At 36.9% G+C, this 23,215-nt stretch overlaps 1 protein-coding gene across 1 annotated transcript in view; it reads left to right on the top strand.

Moving 5' to 3' along the window:
• Nucleotides 1–23,215, top strand: part of PTPRT (protein tyrosine phosphatase receptor type T) — a 3,212,182-nt gene that overhangs the window by 1,657,936 nt on the left and 1,531,031 nt on the right. Inside the window, exon 12 of the mRNA XM_044089009.1 lies at nucleotides 1,101–1,151. Within this exon, the coding sequence (XP_043944944.1) occupies nucleotides 1,101–1,151 (51 nt within the window). The remainder of the gene's footprint in view (nucleotides 1–1,100; nucleotides 1,152–23,215) is intronic.

The raw sequence follows: 23,215 nt of genomic DNA, 5'->3' as shown, positions 1-23,215 counted from the left end.
ATGCTTTTATTAGTGTACTAACAAGGAGACATTTCTTAGAGTAATTGGAAGTCAACCTGTTTGATGGTTAGGTAATGCCTTCTGGTTGTACTAGCAAATAAAGCAGAATAGGCAGTTATATGCTACCTAGAATTTTTCTACATGTCTTGTAGAGATGATGCCTTTAACAGGGGTGAAGTACTCAAGACTGGAAAGAAAAACTTTATTATTAATGGTTAGTCAACCTTGCTTAGTTTAACGGTTGGTATACTGTTGGAAATATACAGCATAGCTTTTATTTAGCATATTGCACATGTGAGTGGAGAAGGTGAGGGCCAGACCAAGCCAAACTCCCAGGAAACTTAACCTAATGTATCACTTTCAAAAGGACTCCCATCTGAGCTTCCTATGATCTATTCACCTTTATATATGTTAATTTGAATCCCAAAAAAATTGGATTTTTTTTCTGAGCCAAATTTAAGTCTCACCATTACTACAGAACTGCAAACAGTGAAGACAGTAAAAATATTGTAACAGGAAAAATTCATGACTGGGCAGGGTGTCAAAATGATATAATATTGATACATGAAACCAAAGATATCACATAATATACTTTGGATTACAACACATTAAAAAAGGTTCATGTGTCTTTAAATGTCTTGTCACTATAGTTTGATAGATGTGCCCGATTGAACCTGCACGTAAAACATTCAAATTTTCTATAATTAATGAGCAAGTTGGATTTATACCTGTTTGCTACAAAAAAAATCTCACAACCAAATTTAGCCAAGTTCTTTTGAATTATTATTATGTACACACTAGACCAGATAATTTGTGGTAGGTTTAACTTTCTGATGTCAAAAGGTAAGGTACAGTCATATAAGTGAGGGCAGAATTCAGCACATTGAATAACCTCATACTCAAAGTGCAAGGCTTCATAGCAGGCAGCTAATTGAGATTGCTAGGAGGTCTGCTGCAGGTGGCAACATTTTCTGCTTCAGGTCTGAAAAAATATCTCTTCTTTAAAGTTACTGGATTGCTATGTTTGTGCAAAATTTTAGATATGCACTATGTTATAGTAACTGTGTCTTTATAAATTATATTTGATCTGATTTTTTTAGTTTGTTTTGAATATGCATTCAGTGTTAATGAGTGGTGCTTAAGTGATGGAGGTAAAAGTGGGAAAGTATCCGGGCCTGTTGAAAATGATGATTGGACCAGTAGAAGCAGAATAAGCGAGCCATGATGGTACACAGCATGCTGGGATTTACCATCAGGTGATAGACCGCAAAACCAAAAAAGTACCACATGTCTGTCTGACTAACACGTCTGAGATGTTATACAAGGAAAGAAACATCATCTCTGCTAAGAGATCAGGTAAAAGCCACCAGAAGGATTTATGGGATGAAATAGAAATTATATGATTGAAAATTAGAAGATCTTAGACAAAATGACACAAAAAAAGTCCTTTGAATGCATAAGATTATGTTAGAGAACTATAAAGGCATTGTCGTAATCAAGAAAGACAGAGTGAAGAAATATCAGAGGAGGTGCAGGACTGATGACGGGACAAGCAACTCTTCCCTAGATATTTGAAATTACTTTTACAAAGGGAGGATTGTGAACTCCTTAGTATGATCAACTGGGATGAATAGTGAATGTGGCCACCATGGCATTAGGATGAATGGTGAACATGTGCCCCATGAAATTAGGATGAATGGTGAACATGGGCACAATGGCATTAGGATGAATGATGAACATGGGCACAGTGGCATTAGGATGAATGGTGAACATGTGCACCATGAAATTAGGATGAATGGTGAACATGGGCACTGTGGCATTAGGATGAATGGTGAACATGGGCACAGTGGCATTAGGATGAATGGTGAACATGGGCACCTTTACATTATTCAAGCTCGAGTGGGGCAGATGGACTCTATGCAATAGGGATTTTGGTGGAATATACCTAATTTGTTCTCAGACATTTGCTCCATCCCTCTTAACACTTAAAACTATTTTGTGAAGTTGTAAGTTAATAGAGCTAGCATTTGAAAAAGCATGACCAGTTTGGGGTCTTTTCCCTAATTATTTCTTGCTTTGCCCATGACTCTTGAGGAAATGATGAATGGTATGGGGGACAGGTTGCTGTTAGAATACTGTATGTGTTTAAAGGGCAGACTACATAGACTTTTGGTCCCACTGTAATTACATGTATTTAAAGGGCAGACTACATAGACGTTTGGTCCCACTGTAATATTATATAAATATTACAGTGGCTTGCATAAGTGGATGACTTATATTGAACGTATTTAATTATTCAAACATGGTACCTGTTCTTAGGCAGAAAGGTGGATACGCAGTAATCCAAACTGCCTGTGGTTATGTGCTCTATTGAATCTCTATGGCTACTTAGTAATGCATATCAGAGAAATTGTGATGAAATCAAAGTGCACATTTTCTTTTGGTAAGGAGATGGTATAATAACAAAAAAGTTACTAATAATCTGTGCAATACGACTAATTTTCCTTTAACATCTCAGAGTCTCAGGTTTCAAGAAATGACTTCAGTTTACTCTTCAGTTACAGTCCACAGGAAAGATCAGTACTTAAAGAAATTTGTTTGCTAACAGAAAATTGCAAGAAGGTTCCTTACTCAGGGAGTAAGATGTTCATTTTACAACATAAGTGTAAAAATAATGACATTTTGCAGCAATCAAATGGATCACTGGACCTACTTATTCATGATTATTCCAGTGATGAATATTTTTGACTGTGTTAAGTTCATGCTAGTAGAACAAAGCTGTACCAACAAAAGCCACTAAGAATGAAATAAATATTTCAGCTATAGGATAATGCAATCAAAATCTGCTAGCATTAAAAATTCTACCATCCTCCACCCCCCCCCCCCCACACACACACACACACACAGTACTCATGTACACACGCACGCGCACACACACACACACACACACACACACACACACACACACACACACACACACACACACATACACACATACATACACACATACATACACACAAATGCATTTCTGTAAGGGGATAACCCCTTTAACCCACATCTGTATGTCTTTGCTTCCCTCCCAATTACTTAAATATCAGTAACACTATGGACACTGAACCACAAAGGACAAAAAATTAAATGGAGAATTGTTTCTTTACCCCTTCTGCAGTACTCTGCTGCATAAGATGATTACATTTCAGATGCAGTTGAAACAGCACAGCAAACCATTGCAATCACAACTCATACACAACTATATCTTCCAAACTAAGTTCAGTTGTAATCTACCACAAAAAAACTGAAAATGAATCCTGCAAAAACTGCGCATAAAAGATGATAGTTATTCTGACTGATATTTCATATATGTGTGGGTTTATCCATTACCCATCTGCAAATCATCATTCTTTGAAGGATACTATTCAAAAATAATAAGTCAAACAGCATAAGAAAACAGACAAATATCTTTTTTTGTGGGAACTCTGCCCACATTCTGTAAATTTTATATTCCAGCTCTGTGGTTGTACCATAATGGAGAAAAGAGGCAAAATACCTGAAGAGTACTCCATGAGCTTGCACAATTCAATGCACTATGGATAATCTCACAGTGACATTTAACTTTTGAAATTAAACTCCCCAAAAGAAAAAAAAACAGCAACAGTTCGTAAGTATGTCGTATGAAGGTCAAGTAAAATGAATTTGAAGAAAATACCTTGGAGGAAACAACAGAATCCTTTAAATTTAATTGGGACACAATATCAAGGGCTTGAGGTTTGCAAGAGGTAGAGTTTTCTTTTTTTTAAGTGCTTCCTAGATCAGTGGATGGGGAACAGAAAATTTACATAGTCCTTACATCTACATCCCTTATGGATAAAGGTCACTTATAAATACCTGGCTGTGTGTCCTATTTTGATAAGACATCATTATAGTTTTGGGAAAATTTGGCTAGGCTTCGAAAGTCGCCCCCCCCCCCGCCATAAGTCTAGATCTATGAACAGAGTATAAGATTTTGCCACAGCAAAATAAGCTGATTTCCTATTTCTTTAGTGGTGCTTTGTAGAACACCTATGCATGCCATATATTACTATGTCATATTTATCAGTGCTTCTTAAAATGTCATTTTGGTACCACTGCTATTATAAATGGGAGGCTACTCTTACAAAAATCACCACACTATAGGTAAAAATCTACAGCCATTGTCAGAAGGAATCTTTTTTAGAGGACATATCCACGGTGGTGCAGCGGTAGCATTGTTGCCTCAGAGCAAGAGGTTCTCCCGTTTGATTCTCAGCTGGAGCACCTTCTGTGTGGAGTCTGCATGTCCTCCCCGCATCGAGTGGCATTTAAAATACGTGCGTAGAATGGGTGTGCCTTCGTTGAAGGTTGGGCATCGAGCTGGCACCTTGACACCTGTAAAAACAAAATCTACTGCCAATCATTAGTGGACTGGAGTTACACTGTGGCGACCCCTAACCTGTAAAAGCTGAAAGAAGAAGATGAACAACTATATTTATTTAATCATATTCTTATATTCCTGCCTGATAGCTGTACTGATAGTGATGCTATCAATAAATGAAAACTGGTACATGTGTAAAAATGTTGGTAAATTGTAATATACCTTTCTTTGTACAAATGGGTACCAACTGACACTTATTTGCTTTGAATTATCATTACTGCATATGCTAATGTGTTCATAGCTGTTGCATTCATTGGTAGTACAAATGCATTGTTAACCATTACAATATTAGTTTTAAGGAAATAATGAAACAAGTTCATTCTTTCATGGTAACCTCTTTAAATTCAGAGACAGCTCCACTAGTGTGCTTTAGCATGAGGACATGCAGCACCATGGTGGGCTATGTTTACAGCCATGCTAAATTCTAATATGGCATTGAGGGGGAGCGACAAATGCTAATTAGTGCTCTCCCCAGGAGCTGCCAGCTGTAAGGCAATTATGCACTTGTGTTGACACATCATGGTAGAGAAAGGTGATGGGAAAGTTTATTGAACAGGTAGGGCTTGAATGTGTTTGTGCAAGGGTTTTTGCATGGGATGCATATGTGTGAATATATTTGTTAATGTCTTCCTGGGAGGTCAAAGTAGGAAGATGTTCATTAGGGAATAAGGTAGGTTTGTGTGTCTGTATATGGTTGAATGGGTATATTTGTAGCTACTGCAATTATGTGTGGTGTGTGATTGCATATGTTAGTGTGGGCTGTCATATATCTACACCACCCTATAATAACTAGTAAATCCTGCAACACTGGGTCAAGGAAGAGACACTAGTCATCAGGGATAACTTTTGAAAATTGCTAGCAACTAGATACACCACAAACTTTGTGCCTTAATGGCACTTAGGGTCAAGGGGAGCACTAGACACCAGGGAAAACACTGTACTATCATACCTTAATGACACTTAAATAATATGTGACCAGGTTAGAGACACTAGGCACCAGGAATTACATTAAATAACATGCCTTAACAGCACTTATAAAAGGTATATATTACCTAATCGAAACGGCTAAACATTGAATGCTGTTTCATTATCTACTAAATGTCGAACTACCATTTATGCAAACAGCCAATTCACTGACTTTGGCTGACCAGAAACGATACACAACTTCAAACATTGTAAAGTGGGGGGGCTTCACCCCCCACACCCACCCCTAAGTAAATATACCAACTCCTAGATCATACTACAGAGTGGAAAAGGGCAAATTCACGACAGGCCAAGCAATTTTTTTCCCTAGGAAAAAAATTGGTGAATTTGCCATTTGTGTAAATTGTAGTTCGATATTTAGTGGTTGATGAAATGGTGTTCAATGTTTAACCATTTTGATTAGGTAATATAGACAGCCACGGTGGTGTAGCGGTTAGTATTGTCACCTAACAGCAAGAGGTTCTCCATTTCGATTCTCAGCTGGGGTACCTTCTGTGCGGAGTCTGCATGTCCTCCCTGTGGTCGCGTAGGTTTCCTCCGGGTGCTCCGGTTTCCTCCCACATCCCAAAGACATGCAGCAGGTGGATTGGACACTCTAAATTGGCCCTAGGTGTGAGTGTGTGCATGTGTGTGCCTTCTGTGGAAGGTTGGGCGCTGGGCTGGCAACTCGACACCGTAAAACTCCACTGCCAATCATGAGCGGACAGATGATCCGCTGTGGCGATCCCTAACCGGGAAAAGCCAAAAGAAGAAGAAGAAGAATATAGACCTCTTACAAAAGATGCCAGTGGAGGGAACACTAGACACCAGGGATTACATTAGAGAACATGCCTTAACAGCACTTACAAAAGATGGCAGTGGGGGGAATATTAGACACCAAAGATAATTTTCATAGTGTCTTAAATGCATAAATGTACTCTCCTACCAACGACATTAGTCCTCCGCACTACCACCACTAGACACCAGGGAGACCAAGAAATAATGTAGTAAAGCTAGAAAAGAAAATAATATAGAGAGGAGGAGGAGGAGGTAAAAGTTTTCAAACGCTACAGCACCGATGAAGGAAGCAACAGCATTCACCTGCTACATTAGCTGATACACTAGTGAAGCAACACTTTTTTCATTATTTAAGGATTTCAGCAGTATGTGAGATATGAGGAAAAAGGACAAGATACCTACAAGTATATCTTTCAACCTCATAATGCCAGAAGTCTGGACAAACAAAATTAATGGCTGTACAAAGACCCACAGTCAGTGATAGATTCTTAAGTCTTCTAATAAACTTACAACATTGCAGCTTTTGTGTTATCACCATTTACTGATTTATGCTAATTGCAGAAGCCAAATGTCTGTCATTTTTACAAATTGCATTCCTCAGTGGTTTTCCAGAAAACCACCAGTTGTACGGTGAACAGAACAAAACTGTGACATTCTGTAAAATCATATGGACAGTTGCCATGCTTATAGGAGGCCACAGCAAGAGCATTGTTTACAGTCAGGACAGCTGAGAAGGATGAGGATATGTCCATGTTAGGGGAGGTTTCAGAACAAAGTCAGGATGAACAAGAGGTGGCATCAGGGAGAATTTTTGAAATATGACTTTGTTATTTAAAAATGTAATAGAGTAATAGGTCTAGCATTGTTATGCATTTTCTCTACAGTAAGAATTATGAGACTATAATTTCTGGCATTATGAGATGACTGTAATCATCTGCAATTTACCAGAACAAGACAAAGTTAAAAGTAGACATTGGGAATGTTCTATCAACTCAGGGAAAGGTATAAGGTATGTGGTGTGTGCATGTGTGTGTATGTGTGTGTATGACTGTGAGTACGCGTGTGTGTGTGATTTTGAAAATGCGTACATGTGTGTGAGTGCGTGTGTGTGTGACTGTGGGTACAAGTGCGTTTGTGTGTGTGTCTGTGAGTGCGTGTGTGTATATATGACTGCGAGTACGAGTGTGTGTGTGTGTGTGTGTGTGTGTGTGTGTGTGTGTGTGTGTGTGTTAGGGTGAACTAGGGTGGGTGGTTGCCTGTGACAATGAGATGCATGGTTCGCAGACATGTAAATTAGCTTATAATGAGGTATTTTCTCACTGAGGCTAATGTGTTTCTGAATCACAAAATGCTGCATTGTGGTACTACTACCTTTTTACTGCAGCCCTTAATGTGAGTGTTGGGTTTATTTCTGAATTCCAGTGAATATCTGCTTAGTGTGCTGCAGTAAATGGATTGCTCACAGTTCATATGCAAATTTTAAGAAATATTGCTAGCTCTTGACTCTGCTCTGATATAATGGTGATTAGCACAGTGTTTGTTTCATGCTTGCAGACACCTTAGCTGCTATTCCAGAAAGCAAAGCAGTGTGAACAGTGCAATGGAATTTAATTGTTGCTTTATATTTTAGGTTTATTAACTTGAAAAGTCTGTGGTTTTGTTAAAGTGCTGTTAAATGCAGTAAATTTGCAAACAATTGTATTGAATGCACCAGTCATTCATACAGTTAGGCAGTGTTTTACTTAGTCTTTTTTATTTAATAATTAATATGTTGCTTTAATATATTTTTTCTAATTATACTATGTAGACTGAAGTGTCGCAAACACAATTTCCGTATGGAATCACTGATTTACTGTAGGCAATAGTCCATCAATAACAATGGCTTTCAGATAAATAATGCTAGTTAACATGAGTGTTCATCAGGAAATGCATGAGAAGAAAATAAGGATTTGTTCATAATGTTTATTTTAAACATTACACAGATGGCAGAGGAACATAAAAGCTAGGGTATCCATGTTTACTAGCATTATTTGTTTGAAAGCCATTGTGTTTAATGTAGAACTTCATTTTCAAGCTTGCTAAGTTTTCACAGATGAGACAGATCTGTGAAAAGAAAAAAATCCAAGAAAAACAAGTTAACTAGCAAGCTGGGGAACAGAGAGTGTAATCTGGGAATTTGATTAGGAGGACAAAACTCTGGGCAGTCCCAAAACAATAAATAAAACATGTACAGCTACTATACAGACCTAATACATATGATAGGGGCAACCAGAGCTCATGTCAGATGTAAAATGCCAATGGCTATATATTATGCTGAACAAAGAAACTTTGGACATGGAGGAAAAGAGTCAGTGACATCTGTATATTGTGTTGCCTATTACACAGATGAGGTCAATAATGTGTAACAACATTAATAAAAATTAAACAAAAACTTCTCTGCATGCAGCGCCAGTGGCTGATCAGGTAGAGCACTCATTTTTGGTGCTGAAAGACCAGAAGGCTGTGAATTCTATTTCTATTCCAGGTGACCATATGGCTGACACCATAGTGCTACATTGGGGAGGACTGCACTCAAGTGTGTGCTTTCCAATGGAAGACATTTTAAACTGAGGTCCCATCAGTTTGAGTTGGTGATAACTCAGATGGATGTAAAAGATTCCACAGCACCTATTGAAAAGAGTAGGGGAAGTTTTTGGATGCCCTGGCCAAATTATTTTAGTAGTATAAATACCACCTCCCATGTCCCCTGAAAGAGGCCAGTAGCCTAGGCCATAAGAAGGCTCAAGCCTACATGTTAACAGTTAGTGGGGTTTGGTTTTATTAACCTGCATGTATCCACAAATATTTAAAAACAAAAAGTAAACAGTTATAGACATTCAGAAGCCATATAGCTAAAACACTTGATGTCCTTAAGGATTCATTTGCATATATCCCATGGGCCTCTATTACATGTATCCCACAGTGAAAAATCTACCTTGGTTAGGTTCTTCTTGTAGTTTGTCGATGTGACCTTTGGATTATAGGTAGATGCAGTACATATACTTCAGGACAATAATATGTGCTTTGATAGTTTTCTGCCTAATAATTGTAAGCATACAAGGGGATGGTGTAAAAATGTATGCAGAAGTAATACAACTGGTCATTTCTCACAGTGTGCTGGTCATTCACTTGACATAGCAAACTCCACTTCCTCCCCCTACTTCCACTCTGACAGGGTGCAGTGCCTGACTGACAGTTTTGCCACCTTGTGCATGCAGTCAATATTGTTGAAGAAATGCTAGTCGTATACAATTATTATACTAAGAAATATTTTCTGGTCTACACAAAATCTTTTCTTTATAAAAGTGGTCTTTACAGCACTAAGGTAATGCAATACTGTAAATGAAATTTTGTTGCAATGGACATTATTTATTTATTTTTTTTGACAGGAGGAGGAAAAAGACTTCAAACCTTGCACTATTTTTGTGTGTGTGTGTGTGTGTGTGTGTGTGTGTGTGTGTGTATATGAATGCATGCATTTATATAGATGAAAAACAGTAGTAAGTGTACTCATGATGATGTGTATTTGCAGTTTTTACACACACACACACACACACATATATATATATATATATATATATATATACATATATATATATATACATATATATATATATATATATATATATATATATATATATATATATATATATATATATATATATATATATATACATATATATATATATATATATATGCAGACTTATATAGGTTAATAGGTAGGTACTAGGCTATCGGCCCAAGGGCCTAAGTAAGCCTAGCCATCAAGGTTCCCTGGCTTATGCCAACCCAAGAAACTTAATTTCCTGTGCCCCTGTCGAGCAGAGTGACATAAGTGATCTTCGGGGTGTATTTCCTATTTCCTATCCATTCATCAAGATTTTTCTTGAAGAGCGTTAATGAGGAACTTTGTTTGACATAGATGGGTAGCTTGTTCGACAGTATGGGAAGTCTCTAGGACAGGGATCTATCCCTCCAGTATGTCCTGTTTATTGTGGTGACAAGGTTTAGGTCCCTAGAGCGTGTAGCCCGGAGGGATTGGAATTTCTTTAGGTGTAGCATGTCCAACAGCTCTAGGTTTCACATAGCTTTATATGTTAGGCAGAGATCACCTCAGAGTAGGCGATATGCTACAGAGTAAAACTGGAGTTTTTTGAGATGGTCAGTGTAGGGCATCTGTTTGAGGCCAGTAATCCTCTTTGTGAGGTACTTATGTGGCATTTCCAGCTGCTGCAGATGTTTTGTGATGTGCATTTCAAAAGGGGCGTTGTACTCTATAATGGGTCTAATGAGTATTGAGTAGAAAGGAGCAATGACCTCTTTTTTCCTGGATGAGAACCCTTTTGTGATGAGATGTGCCACGTAGAATTATTTCCTGACTACTCTGGCAATGTGATTATCAAAGGAGAGACTACTGTCCACCCCAGTTCCGAGGTCTCTTATCACACATTCAGCATTAAGAAGACTGCCGCCTATGTGGTAGTTCATGGGTACAGAGTTTTTATCAATAGCGATAACAATGCATCAGGCATCTATCTCAGTGAGACCGTTCTGTAGGATGTCCACATCATTTGGGGACTCGACTATAGCTACTAGTTTACAGTCATCTGCGAACTTCATTAGCCAGAGACCTTCTGTTTTAGCCTGTACTTCAGAGAAGAAGATACCAAACAGGAGAGGTCCCAGGAATGATCCCTGTGGTACCCCACTTGTCACTGGTTTGAAGTCAGATTTGGAGTCTGCAACTTTTACAGTGTGGGTTTCTTTATTCATGAATGTATATATATTTGTATTTATACAGACAGTTATATCATATAAACACTTGATAATGTATACAGATGCAGTGTTTTGTGTGGATTTGTTCATGCTTTATTTTGCATTATTATAACAACAACATAGATACTTGTCTGTATTGACATATAGTTCATCAAGCAAACACCTTGAATTATGCAACATTTTTATGTAGTTTATTTTATCTTTAAGATGAGCCCCCCCCCCAAAAAAAAAAAAAATAGGTAAATAAATAAATAAGGTTATATTTATTGTAGAACTCTGGCCTTCTCACCATTGCCTGGTCAACTATTTTGGTCATCTGGTCAGGCCTATGCTTCCGTAGATCATCATTCCTGTTATGGTAATGGTGGCCAGAGGCAGGTGATTCCTATTAAGAATGACAGGTGCTCACCCAACTCATGCCAACTTCTGCCAGATGTCTCTTTTTTCCACTCATTTCCTCTAATACACTCCTGGATCTTATCCAGATGTAATTCACGCAGAAGATAGACCATGAACTTTTTCTTCTTATCTGACCAGCTAGGAGGATGCCTCATACCTTCACACTTGCTGTCATCCAGAGAAGTGCCAGTACCAGAATGAAGGTGATGTGAGCAGGGCTGTAGTTTGCAGTTTGGAACCACTTCTGAGAAACCACCTTAACCAAACCTGATTAACTAAAATGGGCAATAGTCATGGTACTGTTACTAATGGAACGTGTGGTTTTACCAAAAATGCATGGTCACCTATGTTTTTTAAAAGCATTACATTCACATGCATATTTCATTTATATGGTGAATGAAGTTGATATGCAGTCATCATTTTTATATTACTTACAATTGCTACTGCTGCTGTACATTGCCTTAACTACATAGCTGAAATATTACACCTGGATGTCATTTATTTATCCCTCGTGCAGTATAGCACTAGTATTAGTTTTATTTATTTATCGGGGGGGGCATGCTTTTTGCAGAAATAAATATTCTTTTGTGTGTCAGTACCACCTCTTAGTAAATAATGACTACTTTCAGGTGATAAGGTGTGCCAGACGATGTTGGATTTGGATTGTACTTCATGGTTTTGCAAACTCTCATGCATATTTCTCCATTTTGTTTTTTTTTAACATAGCCCCAATTAAGCTCAAAGCTGACTATCTGTGCATTCCCACAGCATGCTGGGGACTGTTGAGGACTACTGTGGACTCTGTTGCTTTCTGCAGCACATTCATGTGAAACTGAGACCGCATTCATGAGTAGCCAAGAACGACTAGCGTGCAAAAAGTGTCCATCCATGTTCACATTTTACTGAAATTTATAGAGGCTAATTTGCTCACAAAATGTCTAAATAGTCCTGAATTTATGTGAAAACGTTTAACTCCATCATACTAACTTGTGGTTACTTGAGTTAAGTGGCAAAGGACTTAGGAAACCATGGACTTTATGAAGAAAGAACAAATAATAGAAACATTGTAAATTAATATAAACAGTTCAAAATAATATAAAACTAGTGAGTTCACAGGTCAATATTTAAGTCAAAGAGGAATATGTTTTTTTTAAAGGTGATGGGTGGGCTTAGGACACTTTCTAAGTCTATGTTTTTCATTCCTGTGGTGCTGCTTAAAACCTCATGAAGTTGTGATAGTTGGCACAGATGTTAAGTTTGTGAGAGTGCAGGGCCTGATGCCATCATTTGCCTCGTGTGACCTTGAGCAGACATTGTTCACTGGTCTCCCCTGCAAAGTGACTGTGTCCAGTGAGCCTATCTGCTTAAAAATGGATTAGTATTATTAAATACAGCTGTATGCTCTAACATGAGATAGCAGTCATTAACACCATTAATACTGATGCACTGACATTGTTACAGCTGGCAGTTACCTGAAATGTAAAAGTGCTAATACACAAGTTTTCAGGGAAACACTAATAAGAAAATTACCGACTAAAATGAGTATCCTGTCGTGTAAACCAACACTGCTTCCACTTCACCCTCATCACTGCACAGATGATATTTAATAATCTGATGTGCAGTAGCTCACCAAACAACATAGCTCAAACTGACAAAACATAAAAATATATTTTTTAAAAATTATACATTTTAATTCAGTTTATGTTAAATACTAGATTAACACTTCTTAGTAATTTTACCACTTCCGAACATTCAGTATGTGCATAGTTAGGTAAACCACCTGACTAGAATTTATTGTACAAAACAGTAAAAAATTTGATTATTCTTTATATGATGCAATTATTGAACAGGGATCAGTGAGTATTCAGGCATATCTTTTACCAACAATAATACATGTACCTGTTCTGAAATAAAAAAAAAGTGTGTGTGTGTGTGTGTGTGTGTGTGTATATTTGTTTGTGTCTTTCGGCTTTTCCCGGTTAGGGGTCACCACAGCAGAACTCCGGTCCACTAATGATTGGCAGTAGATTTTTACGTACTGGCTTGCCGGGCCTAACGCACAACCTTCAACGAAGGAACGCCCATTCACGCATGTCACTACACAGAAGACGCTCTAACTGAGAATCGAATGGGCAACGTCTAACTGTGAGGCGACAACGCTACCGCAGCACCACTATATATATATATATATATATATATATATATATATATATATATATATATATATGTGTGTGTGTGTGTGTGTGTGTGTGTCTGTCTACTTGACATGATCAAAATGCCAGTAGACCAACTTTTAAAATGCTGAGATGAAAATAGCAAACTTTCAGGTAACTGAAACTTCAGTATACTGACATTTAAAAGACTGAAAGTTTTGAACGCTGTCATTGGCAGCTACACAGAACAGAAAATCTGCTCATTTCTACACTGTAGTGTGATATCAGAGTTGGTATATTTAATTTGCAGGGGGTTTGGGGACACAGCTCCCCTGCAAAAATGTAAAAGTAAAAATAAATAATTGCAGTATTGTAATTGAGTGAACTCCAATGAATATTCATGTGAGTGCTGTAGGCATCTTCATGAATATTCAGTGGGACTTTCTATGAGTATGCTGGTATTGGTTGGTGGCCAGGGTGTAGATTAGAGTTGAGTATGTAGTATAGATTTTAAAGTGATAGACACTGTTGATATGCTATTAGTTCTTAGTTATAGATTTGCATTACATGGTAGCTAAGTTGGAATTTTATGCATTCAGTTTTATGTATGTTGGCCATTTAAAGTGTTGTGAATTTTGTTTTATTGATGTCTCAGCATTTTAAAAGTCAGTCCACTGGCATTTTTATCATGTAAAGCATATATATATATATATATATATATATATATATATATATATATATATATATATATATATATAGTTAATGTAAATGTAATGAATTCATACATCCAGTGACTGGCAGAACATTTACTCATCTGTTTGCCAACTGCCGTAGCAAGAATTCATTTATATTGCTACATGCAAATGTTGCACATGTTTTTACATTGGTAAAATGAATTGCATGCTGAAGGAAAATGCCCTCCAGCATCTCAGTGACATAAGATGTCGGGTTAGGCATAATACACTTCTTCAGCATATTAATGGCCATCCTGATTATGGGTTTGTTTTTATGTTATTACAATTACAATCTTTAACTTTAAGAGGTGGGGATTTATGTAATCACACAGAGTTAGATGAAATTAAATGGATTGCTGAATTGAGAGCAGACACGTTTCCAGTACTGAATGACGTTTTACCACTTAAACCAGTGCTAAAGAGGCGTAGGTCCTTTTCTGGATTGTGATTGGATACAGCTGATTTTTAACTGTGGATAAGTTTTTATAGCATTAGATCTGATGAAGGGCTGTGGCCTGAAAGCGCTAATCTTTTATTTTGTCATTTTTTTATTTTCTTATTAAAGTTTTTATCTACCTAGCTTTGTTGGTCCAGTTTAGTTGTTCTTTACATTGGTACGTTCTTTACAAGGTTGGACCTTTAGTGTTCACTGGTTTACTTTCTGCTGTGACATCATTAGTTGTCGTATCCAACATGCAATAGCTGAGTTAAAAGAAGGGCATGTCCCACTCATCCAGGCACACAAAATGACTCTTCAGTAAGCGAAAGACCCTCTGGATGAGAACATGACTCTGGGTCAGGGCTGTATTAAAGTTCTCTTCTGCATCTCCACTTGGATTTCTCACTGGTGTCATGAGCCATGGCTCCAGCTGATATCCAGCATTGCATGAAACAAGAAGAAAAAGAGAAGGTAAAAAGGGAGGGAGAGGCAAAATAAAAGAAAGGACATGTAGTTTAGTATTCAGTAACAGATTTTACCATGAGTAACTACATAAATAAAATCGAAAATATTTTTCTACTTTCAAACAAGATGACCACTGGGCATCCTTCCATGTAGAGAGAGGTTGCTGACTGTTCCAGATATGGGAATCATATGCACTGCCATGATGCTGGACAGAGACATTGGTGATGCACTTCCATCCATCACACACTACCTGGCAACTGATACTCATTAAGGCCCCTGTAATATCACTGTTCACATTAAACCTATCCAGTGCCTTCTGATTGTCAAAATGATAATGTTTATTTTTTCTTTGCTCATGTCTCTGCCTTCTTTACTGGTGAGTGCTGCTGGGCAAAAGCCATTTTGATTGGGCAAGACAAGCAGCTTGCACTGGGAAATGGCAACCTAGCAGCAAGGGGCGGCATCTTCACATATTGTAAGGTAGATAGAGTAGGTGAGATCCCACTTCATATAACATATCTGAAGACACCTGGGAAAAGTGGGAAATTGTCACTATGAGTTGCAAATTGGCTATTGAATGCTTCATTAGCAGACGCTATTTTATACCTTTACATTTCACCATGACTTCATTTGTTTATGCTTCTTAGCAGCCATCAAACATTGGCAGAAATGGCCTGTATAAACCGCAGCTTACCTGCACTCATTCACAGCAGCTATGATCGCCTTAACACATTTGCATTATGACTACGAATACTGCCACAAGTGTCACCTGGGGAGTGATTCTGTTAGGGAAAAGGCTTTTAGTAACCTATTGAGTAAAGTCAGGGTTAGGGTTAAGGTTAGGGGTAGGAGTATGCTTAGGGTTATCATTAGGATTAACACACATCAGTCTGCTTTTTGTTTACTTGTCTAATTAAATCTAGTAGCCTGGAAATGGTGGTTTTGTACTCTTTTGCATCCTATTTATTCTGTTTTCCATGAATAAACCTCAAGAATCTTTTGGCACGGTAGCATGTTTTTAATGTTGACTTAGTTAATAAGTACTGGACTTTTCCACACTTGAATCTTTGTGCTGTTTGAATTATGAGTGTTTTACTGAGGCTTATTGCTTATACAGATGGTTTGGTAACACAGAATTTGAAGTTGACGTCAAGGAGTCGGGGTTCTGCACATGATGACTTTCACTGAAAGGAAACCTAAAACAGGAAGTGTTTTGTCTAATGTAGTCCATAATGATTATATATTAGAAAACAAAGACAGCTACTAATATCCACTGCAATAAGTGAAGGATTATCTGTCTTCCTTTCCATAAAATGATAAAGTAAAAAACAAACAAAAAAAAACAATACAATTATGGCACCATTAATTGTGCTTTGTGTAGCCACTGCATGACTTATATTTTTTCTATTTAAACTGCTCAAATGACCAACACTCTGTTGCTCTGTGCTGCATTTTTATATTCATATACATGCATACATATTTGTAAAGAGTGGATTGCAGGTTTTCAAAGCTTTTTGTGCTTGTAGAATATGACTCAGAGGGTATGCGATTACAAAAGGCTTTGAAAGGACTTCCATTATCCTTGAGAGAACAGGCAAATCTAAGTTCAGTAAAATTGATATGACCTGAAAGACATTTTCAGATGGCGTCTGAACCCTTAATATCTTTGCACAGGATTAAGGTGATGTATATTTGGACAGTTTGGAAACTAAAATGCAGTGTTCTGTTTATATAAACATAGAATGCTATATCTAAAGCTTTTTGTTTGCTTTACTGGAAAATGCCATATTCTTTATGATTTTATTCATATTGTGAGAAACCAAACTGATAAACATTTTCTGCATTCCCTGTATGCTATCAAAATTATTTTCATTCTCTGTGTGTAGTCTGGTTTCCAGTGGTGACTGGACAGCAGGCAGTTTGAAGGACACTAGATGTGAAATGCATAATGTCAGGTAGGTCCAGGCACAGTTAACATCGCCTGTTGCTTTACACTTGGAAATATTTCACTTGTGTACTTAATGAATCGCAAACAGCAGTTACTTAGCAGCTTGACTTACTTTCTGTAAGATTTCACTAGAGAAATAAAATCATTACCACAATATATGTTGTAGAAATGGGAAGTAATGAGAAATATTGACAGCTGCAAACTGAGTGGAATTATTTGTAAAAGCTGATTACATTACTTGGTCTATCTAATTAACGTGGTGATCTTTACTTGAACAAGCTTTGTTTTGCAATGCTAGGGAAATATTTACATTTTTAATTGGGATTAAACTTTCGCCCTGTCTATTAAGTGTCAGTAAAGATCCTTGCTAACTTCATCTCATTAAGAATGTGATGAAGTATTAAGTCTGTAATTTTTCAGAACTAGTATATTTAAGAAAATAGTATAAATCAGTTTCTCTGACATTATTTTATAGAATTCTGGTAATGAAAAAGCTGAGTTACAGGAACAATAAGTTTCATTCATATCACATGACTGACTCAAATACTTTAGCATTGGATCTATGACATAAAGATTGAATGGTTTATACCAAAACAAATTAATCTAGTACTTTCATTAAAATTAAGTAGAATGAATGAAAAAATAAAAGTTATATATCAAAAGAAAATGTCATTATAACCAATGGACTATGAAACATTGTTCTATATTTCACATCTCTTGTGTAATTAAATTACATAAAGGCTTTTTAAGAATGCATTACAATTACATCTACTTCCTAAATTGTTTTTGAAAAAGTTTCCATTTGTTTCTGTGTGTTCAGAGTCTTATGCAGTTGTCTATCCTTGCACTAGGTTTTGTTCTTTACAATGAATGCCTGGAAAGTCTTATGGTATAAAAAGGAGGGGTACTGATTTTTTATTAACTTCCCATGATGGTTACAAGTTTACAATACAAACCTCTTATATGGAGAATAGATAGAATACTAAGCTGGGTATACAAAGGCAAAGCTATGGATTGCAGAGATGTAAGTTTTCTTCTTGTCTCTTTTAAGTATCTTCTGCTTTCCCCGAGTCCCTTGGGGCTCATTACTGGGATCTCTGTTTTTTTTTTGTATTTGCTTCTCAGGTCTTCAAACAGAGAACCAATGATTACAGAAAGGGGGTTGTTAAGTCACACTATAGCAACCAAACCTTCTAGAATGACCTTGCTGTACTAACCTCATAGTGTACTAATGATAATCTCATACTAAATGCTAAAAGTGCGGTGTCATAAGTTTTGATTGACAACCCCTCCTCTCATCATACTGTATGGGAAATGCACCTCTACAAAATCGCAGTAGTAAAACACATGAAGCAAATAATCCAACAAAAAATGTCACATGATACCTTCTCTTTGAAAAGAACCAGACACCAGGCAGAGTAAGGTTATAAGCGCTTCCGTTCCCTTTATTCACACTCAGTACAAACGGAACTTCATCAGATACAAAACCTTACACACTTTCCCCCCTTTTTTATATACAATTCAATTGCTTAATCACAATCAATTAACTTAAAAGAATTAATTAGTTAAATGTGCTCTCAAGTTAAAAACACATTAATATGTTCTTTAAAAATATATTGCTATGTATAATACATAAATAATTATCCTATAAAAACACATACATAATAAACATTTCATCTGTTAAAAAATATATATATATATATATTTGTACTAACCTAATTGCTTCTATGTTCAACCACTTAAACAATTTTCATCTAATCTCATCTGCCTTTAAATGAAGCTCCTTAGAGAAATACTGTCATTAATACCAGGAAAAATTGTAGCATTCAACACCACCTGCTGGTGTGTTTCTCTGTATTCTAAAAAACAGGGCCAATTACCCCCCCCCTCCTGTATACCTACCTTTTCCAAGACACAGAAGAGGAATTTTTTAAAATCCTTACAATTTATGTTATGTCTAAATAAGGCATTTGTTTTATCTTGTCTCCTAATTGCATAAATGTGTTGGTAAATTCGCTTTTTTAACTTTTCTGTTTTTCCTATATAATATGCACAGCATGACTGGCACAAGGCCACATAGACAACTCCTTTTTTATGACAATTATAATTCCCTGTCACTGGAATTATTCTATTGTGACCCTCTCTCACTATATTCCTACATTCATAGATATACCTACATTCCCTGCAGCCATTGCACTTCCTCATATTACCTAATGGAATCCTATCTTTGTCTTTCTTCCTTTCAAATAAGTTCTTAATATTGGGTCTCTTCTGAAAACTATTTTTGGTTTATAACTCAGTTTTTCAGTTAATCCATACGCCCCAAAAACACAATTCCAGTTCTTTTCCACCATTTTACGGACCTCTACACTATCCTCATTATATGTTAGCACACAGCAAGTAGTTGCCTCTTCTGTCTTCTTAACATTCAACAAACTCTCAGGTTTCTTCAATAATGGGGGATAAAAATCTTCTCTCCTGCTTATTACATAACTCTCCTGTCCCTCTAGAACACTAGTTGGGTAACCCCTTATTCCCAGCATAGTCTTTAACTCTACCATTTGATCTTTAAACATATTGTCATCTGTTATTAATCTTGATATTCTAATCATTTGGCCCTTTACCAAATTTCTTTTTTGCCAAAAGGGGTGGTCACTCTCAAAGTGCAGATAACTATTTGAGTGGGTGGGCTTCCTATATATACATGATTCATAACATCCATCCCTTCTATTTTTATATAGGTGGATGTCCAGATAATTAACTGCTTATTTCTCAATTTTACAAGTAAAATTCAAAAAATCAGTAGTGGCATTGATATAGTTCAAAAAATCATCTGCCTCATCAAACCCACCATTATTGAAGAAACCTGAGAGTCTGTTGAATGTTAAGAAGAGGCAACTACTTGCTGCGTGCTAACATATAATGAGGATAGTGTAGAGGTCTGTAAAATGGTGGAAAAGAACTGGAGTCGTGTTTTTGGGGCATATGGATTAACTGAAAAACTGGGTAATAAACCAAAAATAGTTTTCAGAAGAGGACCCAATATTAAGAACTTATTTGAAAGGAAGAAAGACAAAGATAGGATTCCATTAGGTAATATGAGGAAGTGCAATGGCTGCAGGGAATGTAGGTAAATCTATGAATGTAGGAATATAGTGATAGAGGGTCACAATAGAATAATTCCAGTGACAGGGAATTATAATTGTAATAAAAAAGGAGTTGTCTATGAGGCCTTGTGTCAGTCATGCTGTGCATATTATATAGGAAAAACAGAAAAGAAGTTAAAAAAGCGAATTTACCAACACATTTATGCAATTAGGAGACAAGATAAACAAATGCCTTATTTAGACATAACATAAATTGTAAGGATTTAAAAAAATTTCTCTTCTGTGTATTGGAAAAGGTAGGTAGACAGGAGAGGGGGGGTAACTGGCCCTGTTTTTTAGAATGCAGAGAAACACACTGGCAGGTGGTGTTGAATGCTACAATTTTTCCTGGTATTAATGACATGATTTCTCTAAGGAGCTTCATTTAAAGGCAGATGAGATTAGATGAAAATGGTTTAAGTGGTTGAACATAGAAGCAATTAGGTTAGTATAAATATATATGTATATATATTTTTTTAACAGATGAAATGTTTATTATATATGTGTTTTTATAGGAGAATTATTTATGTATTATACCTCTACAAAATGAAAATATAGTTAGGGACCTAAGCACTTGGGCTGACTGCTTCGTGCTTCCTGTCTTTTTGGCTATTATGCAATAGCAATTAGCTGGGCCAAGTTAAATGATTGTTAAAGGAATGTCATCAAGGTCTAAGTAGGTAATCAGTCCCAATACTCTACATTGATCAGGCCAGTTTTGAGTGCAATGCCTTCATTTGGTATGCACCTCACTGCACACAATTAGAAAGACCCCAAAGAAACATAACCAAAAAAGTGCCTGAGCTACCAAGAGAGGCTGGAAACTCCATGTGTCTACTCAGTATCTTACAGACGTTGGAGAGAATGTCTCATTCTCTCTCTATTACTGTGCCATTAGAAACTCACTTGTCCTGATCTCCTTATTTTTCTGCAAGTCCAGTAGCTCTACCTGTAGGAGAACATGGGACCTTTTTATTCACCAACAGATAAATATAACATGATGGAGAGGCAGTCTTGTAACCCAGCACTTCCCAAACCTCTGGAATAAACTTCCATTGCATGTTAAGCAATGAGATTCACTCTCTTCCTTGAAATATAAAGTAGATTACTGGATGGGTTTCCATAAATGTACTCCAGGATTGACAAGTGTGACCATCCTGGAAAACAGAGGTGCTGCCTGAGGGAGGGTACTGGTAATCCAAAAATGGTCATAAGTATCAGTGGCTTTGGAATATCTGTGGATCTATAAAGTTATGAAACCAAATTACCTTGAAGCAGCTTAGCCTGTCTGCTCATTCTGAAGGCATTCAGATATTCTTCAGTATTGTGAGTAATATCCAATCTATTTATTAACCAAAGGAAGCAGTCAGCTATTTATGCAGCCATCTGGACCTATGACATGGCATTTGCTAGCAGATAGTCTCAAATGACAGACACACATACATGTGGGTAGCTATGTATGTATGTATGTATTTATTTATGTTTGTTTGCAGAGGTAGTGCACTAATCAATATTGACCAATTTCAGGTTCTGTACAAGTGAACTACAAAACATTTCATAAACAAAAAATACAAAAATATAAACAATAACAGAATAGTTCAGACTAATTACAAAGAAAAAAATGTGTATATATATTCCATCGAACAATCATAATGCAATGTAAAATCAAGCAGAGTGTAATGTACTATATATACATTACCATCTAAACTAGGTCAGTCTTCAGTGACTCTTGAGAAAGCAGAAGAGACTCAAGGAAGATTGGTTAAGTGATGTGTCCTGTGCTGAAGCAGGAGTATTGGCTTGCATGAAGAAGTGCTTTTTGAGTTGCATTTTGAATTTGGAATAAGTATTGATTTCCTTAATGTTGAAGGGGAGAGCTTGCCAATAAGTAGGTGCCTAAGAGAAGTAAGCAGATATAGTGTGGTAGAATTTGGTTCAAGGGGGATATGACAGCTGGTGTGTCTTGTGAGTAGTGTGTCAGGTTGTGTGAGGAGTTTTTTGTGCAGTCTAGCTGCAAATGGAGTAAATGTATGGAGATGGAGTAGTTTCTAGAGTTGACATCCTAAAAGTAAGTTATATATTTGTTTTATGGATAGCCATTTGGCCTTTTCTATAATGATGCAGTGATGCTCACAGAGAGTCGAGTTTGTACTGGATTGGAAGATGCTATTAGAAATAGTTTGGAGTGCTGCAATGTTTTTCTTGGAGGCAGAAGCAAAAATTGGGAGCCCATATTTAAGAATAGAATGATAATTCCTTGCCAATGGCTGCCCTGGCTAGTTGGAATAGAAAAGATGAGATATTTTTGGCCCAGAAGATAAGGGTCTCATTTTGTCTATGTGGAAATGGAAGTTTAGAGATGGATCAAACTGTAATATTAGATATTTGAAGGTGGAGGTTGTCTCTACCAAATGGTTGTATAGGTCAAAGCAAGTTAGACTCAGGTGCTTAGTGGGGTTGAGCTGTAGTTTATGGCTTATGAGCCATAGGTGGGGCTCATGTAAATCTGACTAGAGTTGACATTGACTGTTGCTATGAGAGTGACCTGATTAGTAAATGACCATTTCGTCAGCACAGAGAATAAGTGAGAGATGAAGGAGGTCACAAAGAAGTTTTTAATGAATATGGAGAAGAAGAGGGGGCAAAAACTAATCCTTGTGGTGCACATTTGGTAATATTACCAGATTCTGATTGGGACGATCCTGTTTAACTCTGAAGTGCCTCTCAGTGAAGATGTTTTTAAACCAGGGAGAAGCATCTGGATTGATACCAATTTCAATTAGTTTGTTTTGGAGAAGATAGTGGTCAATACGGTGAAATGCCTTTGTCAGTTCTACAAATGGTGCATCTGTAAAGAGGCCACTATCAGAGATTAACAGGATGCTATAAGTTAGGGACTAAAGCA

The sequence above is a fragment of the Protopterus annectens genome, chromosome 12.part0 (genome assembly GCF_019279795.1).
Source record: "Protopterus annectens isolate FY-2018-M chromosome 12.part0, PAN1.0, whole genome shotgun sequence".
Classification (NCBI taxonomy): Eukaryota; Metazoa; Chordata; order Ceratodontiformes; family Protopteridae; genus Protopterus; species Protopterus annectens.
Note: the sequence above shows the minus strand (reverse complement) of the source record. Positions and strands in the feature narration are given on the sequence as shown.